This window comes from Frankliniella occidentalis, unplaced genomic scaffold, assembly GCF_000697945.3.
Source record: "Frankliniella occidentalis isolate FOCC.00 unplaced genomic scaffold, Focc_3.1 Scaffold84, whole genome shotgun sequence".
Taxonomy (NCBI): Eukaryota; Metazoa; Arthropoda; class Insecta; order Thysanoptera; family Thripidae; genus Frankliniella; species Frankliniella occidentalis.
Window position 1 is genome coordinate 388,394 of NW_026267213.1, and position 12,095 is coordinate 400,488.

At 57.0% G+C, this 12,095-nt stretch overlaps 2 protein-coding genes across 3 annotated transcripts in view; one reads left to right on the forward strand and one right to left on the reverse strand.

Moving 5' to 3' along the window:
- The window catches only part of LOC113202290 (uncharacterized), a 6,935-nt gene extending 3,070 nt beyond the window's left edge, over nt 1–3,865 (reverse strand). For both annotated transcript variants that reach the window (XM_026416434.2, XM_026416433.2), the window contains exons 1-3: nt 3,649–3,865; nt 613–705; nt 376–523 (exon numbers count right to left, since the gene is read on the reverse strand). In XM_026416434.2, coding sequence (XP_026272219.1) covers nt 376–523; nt 613–705; nt 3,649–3,745 — 338 coding nt within the window. In that variant the 5' untranslated portion in view covers nt 3,746–3,865. The remainder of the gene's footprint in view (nt 1–375; nt 524–612; nt 706–3,648) is intronic.
- Nucleotides 3,866–7,463: 3,598 nt separating this feature from the next.
- The window catches only part of LOC113202308 (juvenile hormone esterase-like), a 6,828-nt gene continuing 2,196 nt past the window's right edge, over nt 7,464–12,095 (forward strand). The window contains exons 1-11 of the mRNA XM_052269128.1: nt 7,464–7,814; nt 8,145–8,319; nt 8,396–8,539; nt 8,968–9,112; nt 9,208–9,393; nt 9,978–10,165; nt 10,351–10,531; nt 10,604–10,742; nt 10,826–10,907; nt 11,313–11,466; nt 11,771–11,909. Coding sequence (XP_052125088.1) covers nt 7,741–7,814; nt 8,145–8,319; nt 8,396–8,539; nt 8,968–9,112; nt 9,208–9,393; nt 9,978–10,165; nt 10,351–10,531; nt 10,604–10,742; nt 10,826–10,907; nt 11,313–11,466; nt 11,771–11,909 — 1,607 coding nt within the window. The 5' untranslated portion in view covers nt 7,464–7,740. The remainder of the gene's footprint in view (nt 7,815–8,144; nt 8,320–8,395; nt 8,540–8,967; nt 9,113–9,207; nt 9,394–9,977; nt 10,166–10,350; nt 10,532–10,603; nt 10,743–10,825; nt 10,908–11,312; nt 11,467–11,770; nt 11,910–12,095) is intronic.

The following is a 12,095-nucleotide window of genomic DNA, read 5'->3' on the forward strand; positions in this document are numbered from 1 at the left end:
CCTGCTCCGAGGCCAATCCGGGCATGAGCCTGTTGTACTTGCACAGGGATGCTTAGGGTACTGTGCAAGGGGGGGGGGGGGTCGCCCCCGCCCCGGTAAAATGAGCCGCCTGAAAGAAGGGCAATATGCGCAACAAAACCCCTGAATGTAGGCAACCGGCAGTGCATCGCCCCCAGTCAGCCAGACCCTCAGCCGCACCTGAACACACAGCTCATTGCCCCGCTGTCAGCGGTACCTAAACCCCCCGACCAATCGAGCAGTCGACGTCGATTCGAGGCCGATTCGAGCGGAGCTCCCATTTCTCAGTGGGTATATCTATTCTACCCACTTTTCCTCTTCCTCCGTTAGACAAAGATACTGCACCACCAAGCTCACCGTGCTGAGTTGACCTCCGAGTTGCTGAATCCCTTGAAGCGAACGTCGTGGAACTCGAAGGTCACAGCCACCTTGCCCTTGCCTTTTATGAGCTCGAGCTCCTTGACGGCCAGCGGATCCAGCGCGTCTATGCCCACCTCACTCAGGCCTGCAGACCAACAGAACAGCGTAGGATTTTTTGTCACATGTCTTCAGTACGGTAAGAGTTTTACTGCATGAATCGGAGTTAAGAATTACCGTGTTTAGCCGTCTGCAGAAAATGTTCTATATTTCTTGCGATGCACTGGTTCAGGTCTGTTGAATTTAGCTGGCAGGGAGCCACTGCGTTTTCTGTAAACACAATTTTTGAAAAATCAAACCCCCTTTACCGAAAACGGCAAAGGCATTAACGCCTAGCAGGAAAGGGGGGGGGGGGAGGCAGGCTTGCCTCGTGTCAGGGCTACGACACAGCAGTGTAGCTAGTTTGCATACCCGAGGGGCCATGGCTCCTTGAGGGTAGAGCGAGTAGGCAAGCCCGCATATTGCTGTGTCTTTGCTTGTAGTAGCCCTGTGACGCAGGGTGCAGAGTTGGCTTTATGCTCTAGTTTTCTAGTCTCAGGGTCCCCCTGAATCACCTCCCCTCCCCCCCCACTCAATTATTCATCCTGAGGCCAACGGCCTCCCGGAGGTAACGCGTCATCTACAGCCTTTTCTTTTTTTAAATCCTCGCAGTTTATCTGCTCATAATTGACTCTCATCCGCTGGCTTTGACAAGGCTGCGTTCGCACGACCATCATAATCAAATGCGACACTGCACCAAAGGCAATCACGAACAGAATAATAACAAGCCTACAAAACACCTTAGGAAGGCGAGAAAAGAAGAAGAAAACGTCTCCCCGCAATAAACGTCTTTGCAGGATTAAAAAACCGAAAAGGAATTAAAACAATTGTAAAAACCGATTTGAGTAGATTTTCTACAGTAAAGTAATCCTGCGACTCGTCCCCTGCCCGATTCACAACCGACTCTTCGACCCCTTTCCTTTCCCCCGCTCTTCTTGCTGTGCTGGTTGTAACGGTGAAGTTTGCAGACGCGTGGACTTTCACTGGTACGTCCGCTCGGCGAATGTCATGCGCATGCTCAGTAAACATGTAAAACTCATACTCGGCTCATACAATGGACTCATTTTCAAGCTCATTTATTTGAGATATTTTCAGTTTTCGACTGTCAAAGTGAGACCCCTGCTTCTGCCTAAATTTTGACTGGATAGACTAAATTTAGGCAGGAAGATGTTTGAGATCGGACATCAAGTAAAGTGCAGATCAGACTAAAAGTTTCCATGTTAAATTATGGGCATTTTGTACATATTTACGTAAAGAGCGACATTCAAGAGGAAAATAAATTAATTCTTATTTGATCTCGCATTTGATTTTATCGATACAGTTACTATTCGATCACTCTCGCTACACAAAATTCTTACTGAACTGATGGGGTGAGGTTGTCCGAGAGTGACTGTTGCGGAGTCACAAAAACTGATGGCTCACTAAGTTGACCCGGTTTCGGATGGTATGAGTAGAGCTCACGACCCCGCCTGGTCCCGTACTCATTGCCATGCGACACAGTTCAATATTCATTGTTTAAAGAAGTAATCGCTGTCTGATTAATGCCAAAAAATGTACAGTTATTAGCTCTACACAAGCCACAGGGAAAAAAGTAAAAAGCATGAGGAGGCTGTGACTCTTAAAAAATTACTGCTGTTATTTGCCCGAGCGTCCGCTCGTGAGTAACAAATGACCTGTCAGTTATCATTGTCTTGCGATGGCGATGACGTTTCTTTATCGAATTTGCAGCGCAAAACAATTCCGTTTCTTTCCCGTAGCTCTTTGTTATTTTTCTTCATTATTTATTATTTACATATTGCCAGCTACAAAAATATTTCGCTCTTTGTTCAAACGTGATGAAGTGATCTTATTGGCAAATTATTTTATGAACCAATTGTAGTCAGATGCGTAGAAAACCATTGACCGCATAAAATTTTAGGCGCAACCGACGGGGTCAACTAAATGGTATACCGATCGCTGGCCTGCTAACACTTATTACACTGTAAGAAAAACCGACAATTTAACAACAGTCTGGCGCTGTCAATTATTAACCAGTAGAGGATTGTTAAATTTGCATTGTATATTGTGGGGTGAAACCACTGGAATAACAATATGATATTGTTATTTCAAAGTACAACGCTGTATTGTACAGCAAGTGGCTGTTGGTTTTTCTTACAGTGTAGCTGTCACGATCTTAAACCAAGGAACGTCACGTCACCGTTACCGTCACCATCACCAACACACAGTGACACATGGGTTTGCATCGCCCGGCAAAAACAAAAAAAGAAAAGTAAATAATTCTATTCGACGCTGCAACACGGCTATGAGTCGAGTGCAGGCTCATACTACACTTGAGAGAACAGAATAATTGACGTGTTGTGTTCCGTCTTTGGCCAAAAAGAAAACGAAAAGCCGTTAATGATAATATAACGAGTTTTGCCGCAGTCTTGGAGAAGACAGGGCCGGCAACGGCACAGTAGTATACCTGCTCCGAGGCCAATCCGGGCATGAGCCTGTTGTACTTGCACAGGGATGCTTAGGGTACTGTGCAATGCAGATACTCCTTAATTTGCATAGCATGGTTAATTCGGTTAGTTCGTTCATCCCGTTGGCTCCCACGTCCACTTCCCTCTGTTCAGAATGATGCTTTTAGAACTAGTACTGTACAACCCCTAATAAATGATAGCTGTGACCGGCTGTGGAACTGCAGAAATTAACAATGACTATATTGCAGGGACCACCATAAAACCCGGTTCAAGCCCCACTAAGAAAAATATTTCCGTTCGCGCACCAAACGTTTGTATGGAGCCACCAACTTTGTCATCCTAGCTCTAAATGACACATTACCAGGACATTGAGTTTAGTAGACTTTTTTGGGCTGTGATGCTGCGTTTATCTCCCAGCGCTAGCCATAGTGCAATCAAAAAGCTTCGTTCTGGACACTAAGTGTATGTAGTGCTCGGTCAGAAAAAGAATTCTCAGTGACGTACACGTATGGTTGTGAGAACCAAAAGTATGGTTTCTGTCGGACGGCCATCGGGGTCATCACGGCTTATCACCGTTATCTCAGCCCTCTTTTATGGTAGCCCCTTAACTAACAGGTAACTTATGCAACGCACGTTACAGCTGCAGCAGATGAATATTGTGCAGACAACTCATCCCCGGCTTTGTTGATGGGCATAGAACTGGACCCACCTGGCTGCGGGGTTGTCCCGGCCGGCACCGCCCACACCTGCAGCAAGCACGCGGCGCACGTCAGCGCCGCCGCCACCCTGGAGGCTGTCGTCGACATCCTGAGCGTCCCTGTATCACAAGCACCCTGGCACTCGAGTACTCGCAGCTTCTCTCGCCCGCGGATCACTTCCCGGCCGGTCTCTTGTCGCGACTGAGAGGAGCCGGGCGCGTCCCGCCAGCCGCCGGCCGGGGCGGGGAGGGGGCAGGTACGAGTTCCTGCCCGGTCAGGACTCCCCCCCACCCCACCTGGAGCACCTGGAGGTGCGTCGGCCGTGGTGGGTGTGGTGCTGTTTACATGCGGGCACAATGTATGTGGTCGTGGGGTGGTGACGAAGATGAGGCTGTATCGCTTAAACATCTCGATAACAATATATTTTGTAATTGAAAAGGCTGATCTCGTGTCTGAGTGCATGTGCATGCTCTGAATAGAAAAGAGGCAGGGGGAGGGGGTGACTTCCCTCCTGGTAGAGACAGCCGTAGGAACTGTCTGAAAATGTCTGCACTCCATGTACGGCGACGAGAGAGTTCAAACACGCTTCAGTTCAGTTTCCAAAATGGTTTCATTCACGTCATATTGTTACACTTGGATTTACATGGGTTGGTGGTTGGCGTGCCCGTGGGCCTTCCAGTGCACGCTGCGCGCTGCGCTGCGGAGCTCTTGGCGCCCGTGGGGTGGGCCGTCCCGCCGGGCACGGCTGCCTTGTGGGGTGGCCTACCCCATGCTCGTCAGGCGCTCCCCTGCCAGGCGGGGGACGTGCTGCGCGCCGCGGTTCGTACGTACAACGTTCGTACGTACGTAAGTTGCCGTCGTCAGCGACTCGTTTGGTGGCTCGATCCAAGGCGCAGCTCCGCGCAGCTCGGCGCAGCTCCGCGTCGTGACGGGTCGCGCACGACCTGCTGGAGGCGAGACGAGGCGCATTACCGAGTCGTCTTGTAAAAGCTGCTCGTCTATTGTCTTGGAGTGTCAAAGATTCGCGCCGAGGCTCCCTCCTCCGGGAGGCGGCGGCGGCCGTGGTGGGGCCCAAGCTGACCTGGCCTTCCTATCCGAGTGACGTAGGACGGCACCTCCTCGTAAGTGACGTAGTGACGTCCGCAGGCGCCCGCGGCAGAGGACAGGCACCGGACCGATTGACGTCCAGGGCGTCCAGGAGGCGCAATAAGTCCCGGAGGAGGAATGACGTTCTTCCGTTTTTTTTAATAGTTCTGTTATCACTCCCGACGAGGGCCGGGGCTGCGGTGGCGGGGTGCGGGGGAAGGGTGGTTAGACGCTAGCAAAAGCGGCGAGTGGACGCGTTCCGGCCGCCCAGGCCACCAGGCCAGGCCCCGCGGGCACGCCGCAATTTCCCGGCAAATTGGGACGGGCGGCGCGTGGCGTGGCGTGGCGCGGCGTGGCGCGGGAAGGTGCAATTAACTGTGTTTACTCGCGCGGCTCTCTGTGTCGGCGCCGACGTGCGTCGTGCGCGGCCCTCGTGTCGCAGCCGAGTACGCAGGCGACGGCCGCACCCACACCGGCCCGGGGCCGGGCTCGGGCCCGGGGCCGGAAGTCCCTCTTCTCGGCTTCTGTTCTCTTGCGCTGCGAGCTGCTGCGCGGCTCCCCGCTGCTGGACCGTCGGTACCCCCCGCGAAAGCTCGAAGCGGCCGGCGACAGTGGCGCTACCCCGTGCGCCGGCAGGTGGGGCTCTACTCCAGCGGCGGCGGCGTGTTGCCATAGCGTGGGCAAATATTTAGCGTTGCGGCGGAAAGGAGAGAGAGAGAGTAGAGAGGTGAGGCAAGGTGGAGGGGAAAAGTGTTTGTCCGTCGGCATTGTCAGCCAATTTTGGGACATTTTGTTTTGTTGTCACGCCAAATATCGGCAAGAGGAGAGCCTCTTTGGATTGGACGACGGCGACGTTTGAATATTCCTCCCGATGTTTGCCCACCTGGACTTCTGATTGGCAAACGGGGAATTGCGATGGAATGATCGTAAAGTATTTCGGGGCGCGGCAGTATAACAAAGGCGAATGAAAAGGATGTTGCCGAGTAATAACAGACGAAATAAAAGACAAAGGAAAACCATAAGAAAATTGAATATAAATCCACCTGGTTTGTCTGAGAATACTCCTCTTCCTCGGGGATCCTCCAGTGAGAAATCGACTCGAATCGACGTCGATTTCGAATTCTCGACGATTTTGTGGACAAAATCGAATCGATGTCGATCGACCCTTTCTCGATAATTCATTTCTCACTGGTACGGGTTTGCGTACTGTACTCTCTTCAGCAGGATACATTCAATTCAGAGCTAGGGAGATCGTAAACCAAACCTTAAAACTCTGATACGTGCGGCATAATGTGTCTATTGCAAATTGATACTTTTCCGGAGCTGACAACCTATATCTTACATCAGCTTCTATGTTTGTGTTGCTATACCTCTTCTGCTCCGCGATCGTTTCTTTTTCTCTCGGAACGACAGCGACCGATAGCTCTTTGCCTCAGCCTCCGAGCCACATCCATTCCACCTTTATTTCCTCCTTTTGCGTTCGGACTTCATAACTTGTAGTCGTCGCACTCGTTATCTTCCCGTCCGTATTCCATTTCGTAAAGCCTCTTACAGAGCCTCCCTCCCCCTTCCTCGCTCGTGCCACCTCCCCCAAATGCCTTAGTCACGGTGTTGCAGTTCATGTAGTACAGAGAAAATAGCGCTCACGGGGCGGTACGTGAAAGGGCTGCGGGAGGAGGAGAAGGGTATGAGAGGGAGGGGTCGGCGACGTTAGGCCCCCGCTGCCGCCGCTGCCCCATAAAGTGTTGTTTATTCCCTTACTTTAGCTATCTAATATCGTTTGTGTCTCCACTGAAGACTCGCGCGCGGAGGGGGGGAGGTGAGGGGGAGAGGTGCTGGATGGGGTCCATTTGGCTTTCAAGGACGGAGAGGGGGGAGCGGGAGCGGGGCGCTCCGGGGGCGTCGGGGGCTCGTGAAACCGGCCGGCATGTGCTGTTATTGAAGCTCCTAACGCAGGGCTGCCTTCGTCACCCCCCCCCTTTTCCCCTGCCCCCTCCTGGTGGCTTGTGGACCTGATGGGACGTGGCCGGAGCGCCGCGGCGCCGAGGCGCTCCGATGTAATCCCGGGCGCCGTGCTGGCCTGTTATGTGACGGGGCGCGGCCCGTACAGGTGGCGTGCCGTACAAGGCTGTGGCGCGCCGCGCGGCTCACCCGGCCCACCCGGCCCACCCGCGGCTCCGCGCCCTCTCGTCATTACGCCCTGCGACGTCGCTGCCCCCTCCCCCCTCCAACCCTCTGCCTCCTCCTCCCCCTCCTCTCCACCTCGCGATAAACAGGCCCGTGCCCTCGCATTAGTTTCCCGGTGAGTTTTATCACCGTGACCCGGAGGAGCCTCGGAGGGGAGGAAGGGGGACTTACATTTCGTATGTCTATCTGTCACCGGGGGGAGTGGAGTGGAGTGGAGTTGGGGGAAAGGGGGAGGAGAGGGGGAGCTGATGACATGGCCGCAGCTGCATCAGGTGAACGAGCACCTGTCATCAACGACCCTCCCCGGCCTCCCCACCACCACGCTGGCGGCGCGGCGGGCCGTGCGATTCAAGTGGAAAGCAGTGACAGAGCGCCACGGCAGCCGCTGGCCGCAGGGACGTTGTGCTGTGCCGCCCCCGCGTCGCCCCCGCGTCGCCTCCGCGCCGCCCCCGCGTCGCCTCCGCGCCGCCCCCGCGTCGCCTCCGCGCCGCCCCCGCGCCGCCCCCGCGTCGCCTCCGCGCCGCCCCCGCGTCGCCCCCGCCCCCGCTCTGCCATGCCCATCTCGCTGCTGCTCATGATGATGGTGAAGCTGGTTCTGCTGGGACGCGAAGTAGTGCTCGGTCTCCGCCGCCAGGAGTAAGGAGCAGCGCGACGTAGAGCGGCGTGTCCTTGCAGGCCTCGTGCTCCCCGATAACACCATAGCGCGCCCGCCGTCGGCTGGTGTGAACGGGGGCGTGGCGGTGGCGGGGCGTGGCGGGGCGGGCCTGACGCGCGACGGCACGCGCTGCCGCAGTCTCCTCCTGGAGCCCACTCACACCAGCGCGTCCAGCATGACGGTTCCCCTGGGCCGCCGGGTGGCAGCCGCAGCGCTGTCGGTGGTCATCGCCCTCGCCTCGGCCTCTGCGTGAGTACAAGGCACGGCGGCGAGCAGCGGGCACCTCCAGGGCGGGGCGGGGCGGGGCGGGCACCAGCCCTTTAGGGCAGGGGCGCCGCTTTAGGGGCCGAGCTCCTGTTTTGCCGTGTCGGGGTGGGGCTGGGCGGGGCGCGTCTAAGTGTGTCAGTCGGCGGCGGGGAGGACGACCGGGACCGGGCCGGCTCGGGCTGCCGGCCGGTCCTCAAGTAGCCGTGCTCCTCGGCCTCGCCCCTCATCTGCTTTGCAAATGCGCTTCGTCGCCGGCCTCCCGCTGTGCTCCCTCGCCCCCACCTCACCACCACCCTTGCTCTCTGTCCCCAGGGAGGCCTTGGCCGCCTCGGCCTCCGCCTCCGGCTCACCGTCCAGCCCCTCGGCGACGACCGCCGGCGGCGAGGTCCGCGGCCTCCGGGTGCCGGCCGAGCGGGGCGCACCCGCCTTCGACGCCTTCCTCGGCATTCCTTACGCCAAGCCGCCCCTCGGCCCCCTGCGCTACAAGGTAAAGTCTCCTGGTCGGGTTTCTGCACCCCTTAGGTACCCGAGCTCGTAAGATGCACTGACTCTTCCTGCCGCAGTTTCCTAAACCCGCCCAACCCTGGGACGGTGTCCGGGACGCGACCGCCGACCCGCCCGCCTGCGCGCAGATCAACGACCGCAGCGCGACCAAGGAGGTCGTCGGCCAGGAGGACTGCCTGTACCTCAACGTGTACAGGCCAGAGGTAAGGGCAGAGACGGCGCGCGACGTGCGGGGGCCTCTCTCTCTCCGTTATGCGTCGCGGGCTCCACCGGGCGCTGCTGCTCCGGGGCGGCCGGCCCGGCCCGCGGCCCCCGCACGCGTGTGCAAATTTTCTAAGCGACCGCCGCCGGGCCGCCGCCGGGCCGCCGCTCCTCCGCAATGCAAAGCAGGCGCCCCTCTTGCTCCGCCCGCTTTGTCTGCTTTGTCCCGGACCGCCGGCGCGCAGGCCGGCCGGGTCCAGGAGGAGGCCCGGGCCGAGCCGCCGCGGACGCACGCTCCGAGGCCAATTAGATACAAATTTGGGACGGGCGGGCGGCGCGGCACGGCGTGCGCATACTATACGACGGGCCGGGCGCGGTGGGCGTCGGTTTGCGGTTGGCGTTAGCACGGCCGGCACTACTTGTTTGCCAGGGGGCGGAGGCGCTGCCCGTGGTCGTGGTCGTGCCCGACGGCGGCCTTCTGCTCGCCTCCGGCCGCATGGACCACTTCGGCCCCCACTTCCTCGTCGCCCAGCGGGTCGTCGTCGTCTCCGTCAACTACCGCACCGGACCCTTCGGTACGGAGGTGTGAAGGCTGCGCTCGTCCAGCAGTGTCGTAAAAATGCTCTTCACGTTTACTTTACCACGTCTTGTCCGTGCCTGTACCCCCAAGGCTTCCTCAGTCTTGACTCGGATGAGATCCCCGGCAACGCGGGGCTGAAGGACATCGTGGCAGCGCTTCGATGGGTCAAAACCAACATCGCAGCATTTGGCGTTGACCCCTCTAAGACAACCGTTCTGAGCTGGTCCTCTGGGGCCAGCCTGGTCCACATCCTATCCCTACTGCGTAAACCCCGAGGTAAAAATCAATTCCCTCATCTACCTAAAGAAAATATTATTTTCAGGTTAGGTAAAGAGGTGAAAGGGGGTAAACACGGAAAAGCGCAGTAACGTATAGCGTATACAGTTTCCTGTTTCCTGTTTGGATTCTTCAAGTCACCTAACCTATAAAAAAAAAATCCCCGCTCCAAAACGAATGTTGATTCGTTCCAAAATATTTCTTTGGGTTGTTTCATTAATAAAAACAAATTAGGCGAAAACATACGAAATAGAAGCCACCCAGTGAGAAATGAAATATCGGATTGATATCAGAACGATGTCATTTGTCAATTTTCGCATCACTTCGATACTGAGATGGCTCTGAAACTGACACATCTGATATTCGATATCGTTTCGATATCGGTCTGATATTTCATTTCTCACTGGGCACCTGGTTCATGGTACTTGTGATAATTATTGTCACAAAAATCAAATTTCCAACATCAAGAACTTACTGTATTAGTATGTCTCATCTCACACTTAATTTGCTTCCCTTACAGTCAGTGTAATGTCAGACAACAACCCCGGCCTCATTCCTCCTTGTCATTCATTCCGTTGCCGCAGAGCTGTTCTCGCGCGCCGTGCTCCTGTCGGGCCACGGCATCTCCCCCCGGGCCTACACGGAGCGTCACCTCGAGCGAGCCGCCGTGGTGGCCGAGGCCCTCGGCGCCCCCAGCAACGGCAGTCACCAGGAAGTGCGCCGCGCCCTGATGGAGGCCAGCGCCGAGGCCCTGCTGCGCGCGTGCGACGACGTACGTATACAGCCTCACGGCCTCCAGCTCCCGAAGGGAAACGTTTTACTCAGGAAATCGTCGCGGATATCTCAATGAGGTTACCGTGACCTCGTAGGTTACAATTACGTCTCAAATATGTCATCGTTAGTAGAACGTTTTCCCTCTGTCCTGCTCCCCGCTCACCTCGCCGCCGTCCTCCGCAGCCGCGGGTGCGCCTGCTGGGGCTGCCGCTGCCGTCCCCGGAGCGCCGCAACACGAAGGGCGCGGAGCCCAAGCTGCTGCGCCAGGACCCGGAGAGCCTCCTGCGCCAGCCCGAGGCGCCGCCGCTGCCCGTGCTCATGGGCCTGGCCGGGCGCGAGGGTTCCTTCCCGTACAAGATATGGGGTGAGTGAGCGTTTCGGAGCGTCCCCGCTTCCTTCCGCCAACACCAGCCTCACCCGCCTCTCTCTCTCGCAGGCCTGGGCGAGCGGACCCCGGGGGCGCTGGACGAGCTGCTGCCCCGGCTCCTCCCGGCTGACGTGCTGCCGGGCGCGGACACGGCCGGGCAGCTGGGGCTGACGGGGACCCTCGGGCCGGGGCCGCTGCCCAAAGACGCCTCCCTGCGCCTCGCCCAGGCTGCTGCTGCTGCTGCTGAACACACACGGGGACCCTCGGGCCGGGGCCGCTGCCCAAAGACGCCTCCCTGCGCCTCGCCCAGCTCGTCCGGGACGAGTACGCGGCCGGGGGCGCGATAGGCAACAACACGGACACCTTCATCGAGGTACGGCGCGGCGCGGCACGAGCACAGTACACAGGAAGGACTGCATCATATATCTTCGCGTCTATCTTCTGCTTTCAATCTAAAAGTCGTTTTTCATACGCGGCATATCCAAAACCGATCAAAGCCAATCCATAAAGGAGACTGACGAGGACCATCTCGTCTCGATGCTCCCGCGCGCTCGCTCGGTGGGGGTGGGGAGAGGCGGCTTTTCTATCCTGGGAAAGCAATTCGCGCCAGATTCCCTTACGCTCCACAAACAGGCAGATAGTGTCGCGCTCCCATTTAATTCAAGGTTGGCCGTTATTTTTCACGAGGCCCACGACAACACGCCTCCCTCCTCTGAGAGATGGCATTCCATCGGCACAGCTGTTTCCACCACACTCGGCGGCACTTGCTCTGTTCCAGTTCCTGGGGGACGCGTTCCTGTACGCCAGTGCGTGGAGGGCCGTGGGCTTCATGGCCAACGCCTCGACGGAGGCCGCGCCGCTGTACCTCTGCAGGATGGCCGTCGACGACGCCTACAACTACGGGAAGAAGAAGTATGGCGTGGTGACTGAAGGTAAGCTGGGCGCAACCAAGTCTGACGACAGTGACGAAAGCCTCAGATATACGTACTGCAAATACGATTCTGACGTACGCGATTTGACGGCATCAACATCAAATAACTACTGCAAATAGTACATCTCTGTCCTGCCAATAGTAGCTTCTGCTCCAAGAAGTGTTTTTCTTCGTTCCTTCTGTAGAGGTTCACTTAACACTGTGCTGGATAATGCACTGGGCGTCTCCTCTCAAACATGCGGTACTCCTCTGCCGGAGTTTATTACTACCAGAGAATTGAACTGACTTTAACACTCTCGTCACAGGCGCGTCCCACGGAGATGACATCGGCTACCTCGGTAGATCGGACCGGGACCCGGAGCTGAACCAGAACTTGAGCGGCGGCGGGGTGGCCTCCAAGACACTCATCCTCATGACCAAGATCGTCGGCAACTTTGCAAAGGGGTAAGTACGGTACTCTGCAGAAAATTCTGTAAAAGAACTATAATACGACTGCAGAACCTGCTTCAGGCGCGGTTTTAAGTCTGGCTGACGGAGGGGGCGATTTGCTGTGGGTTTGCCTACTATCAGGGGTTTTGTAGGACAAATTGCCTACCTACCCCAGGGGGCGATCTGGGCCGACGGGGGGGG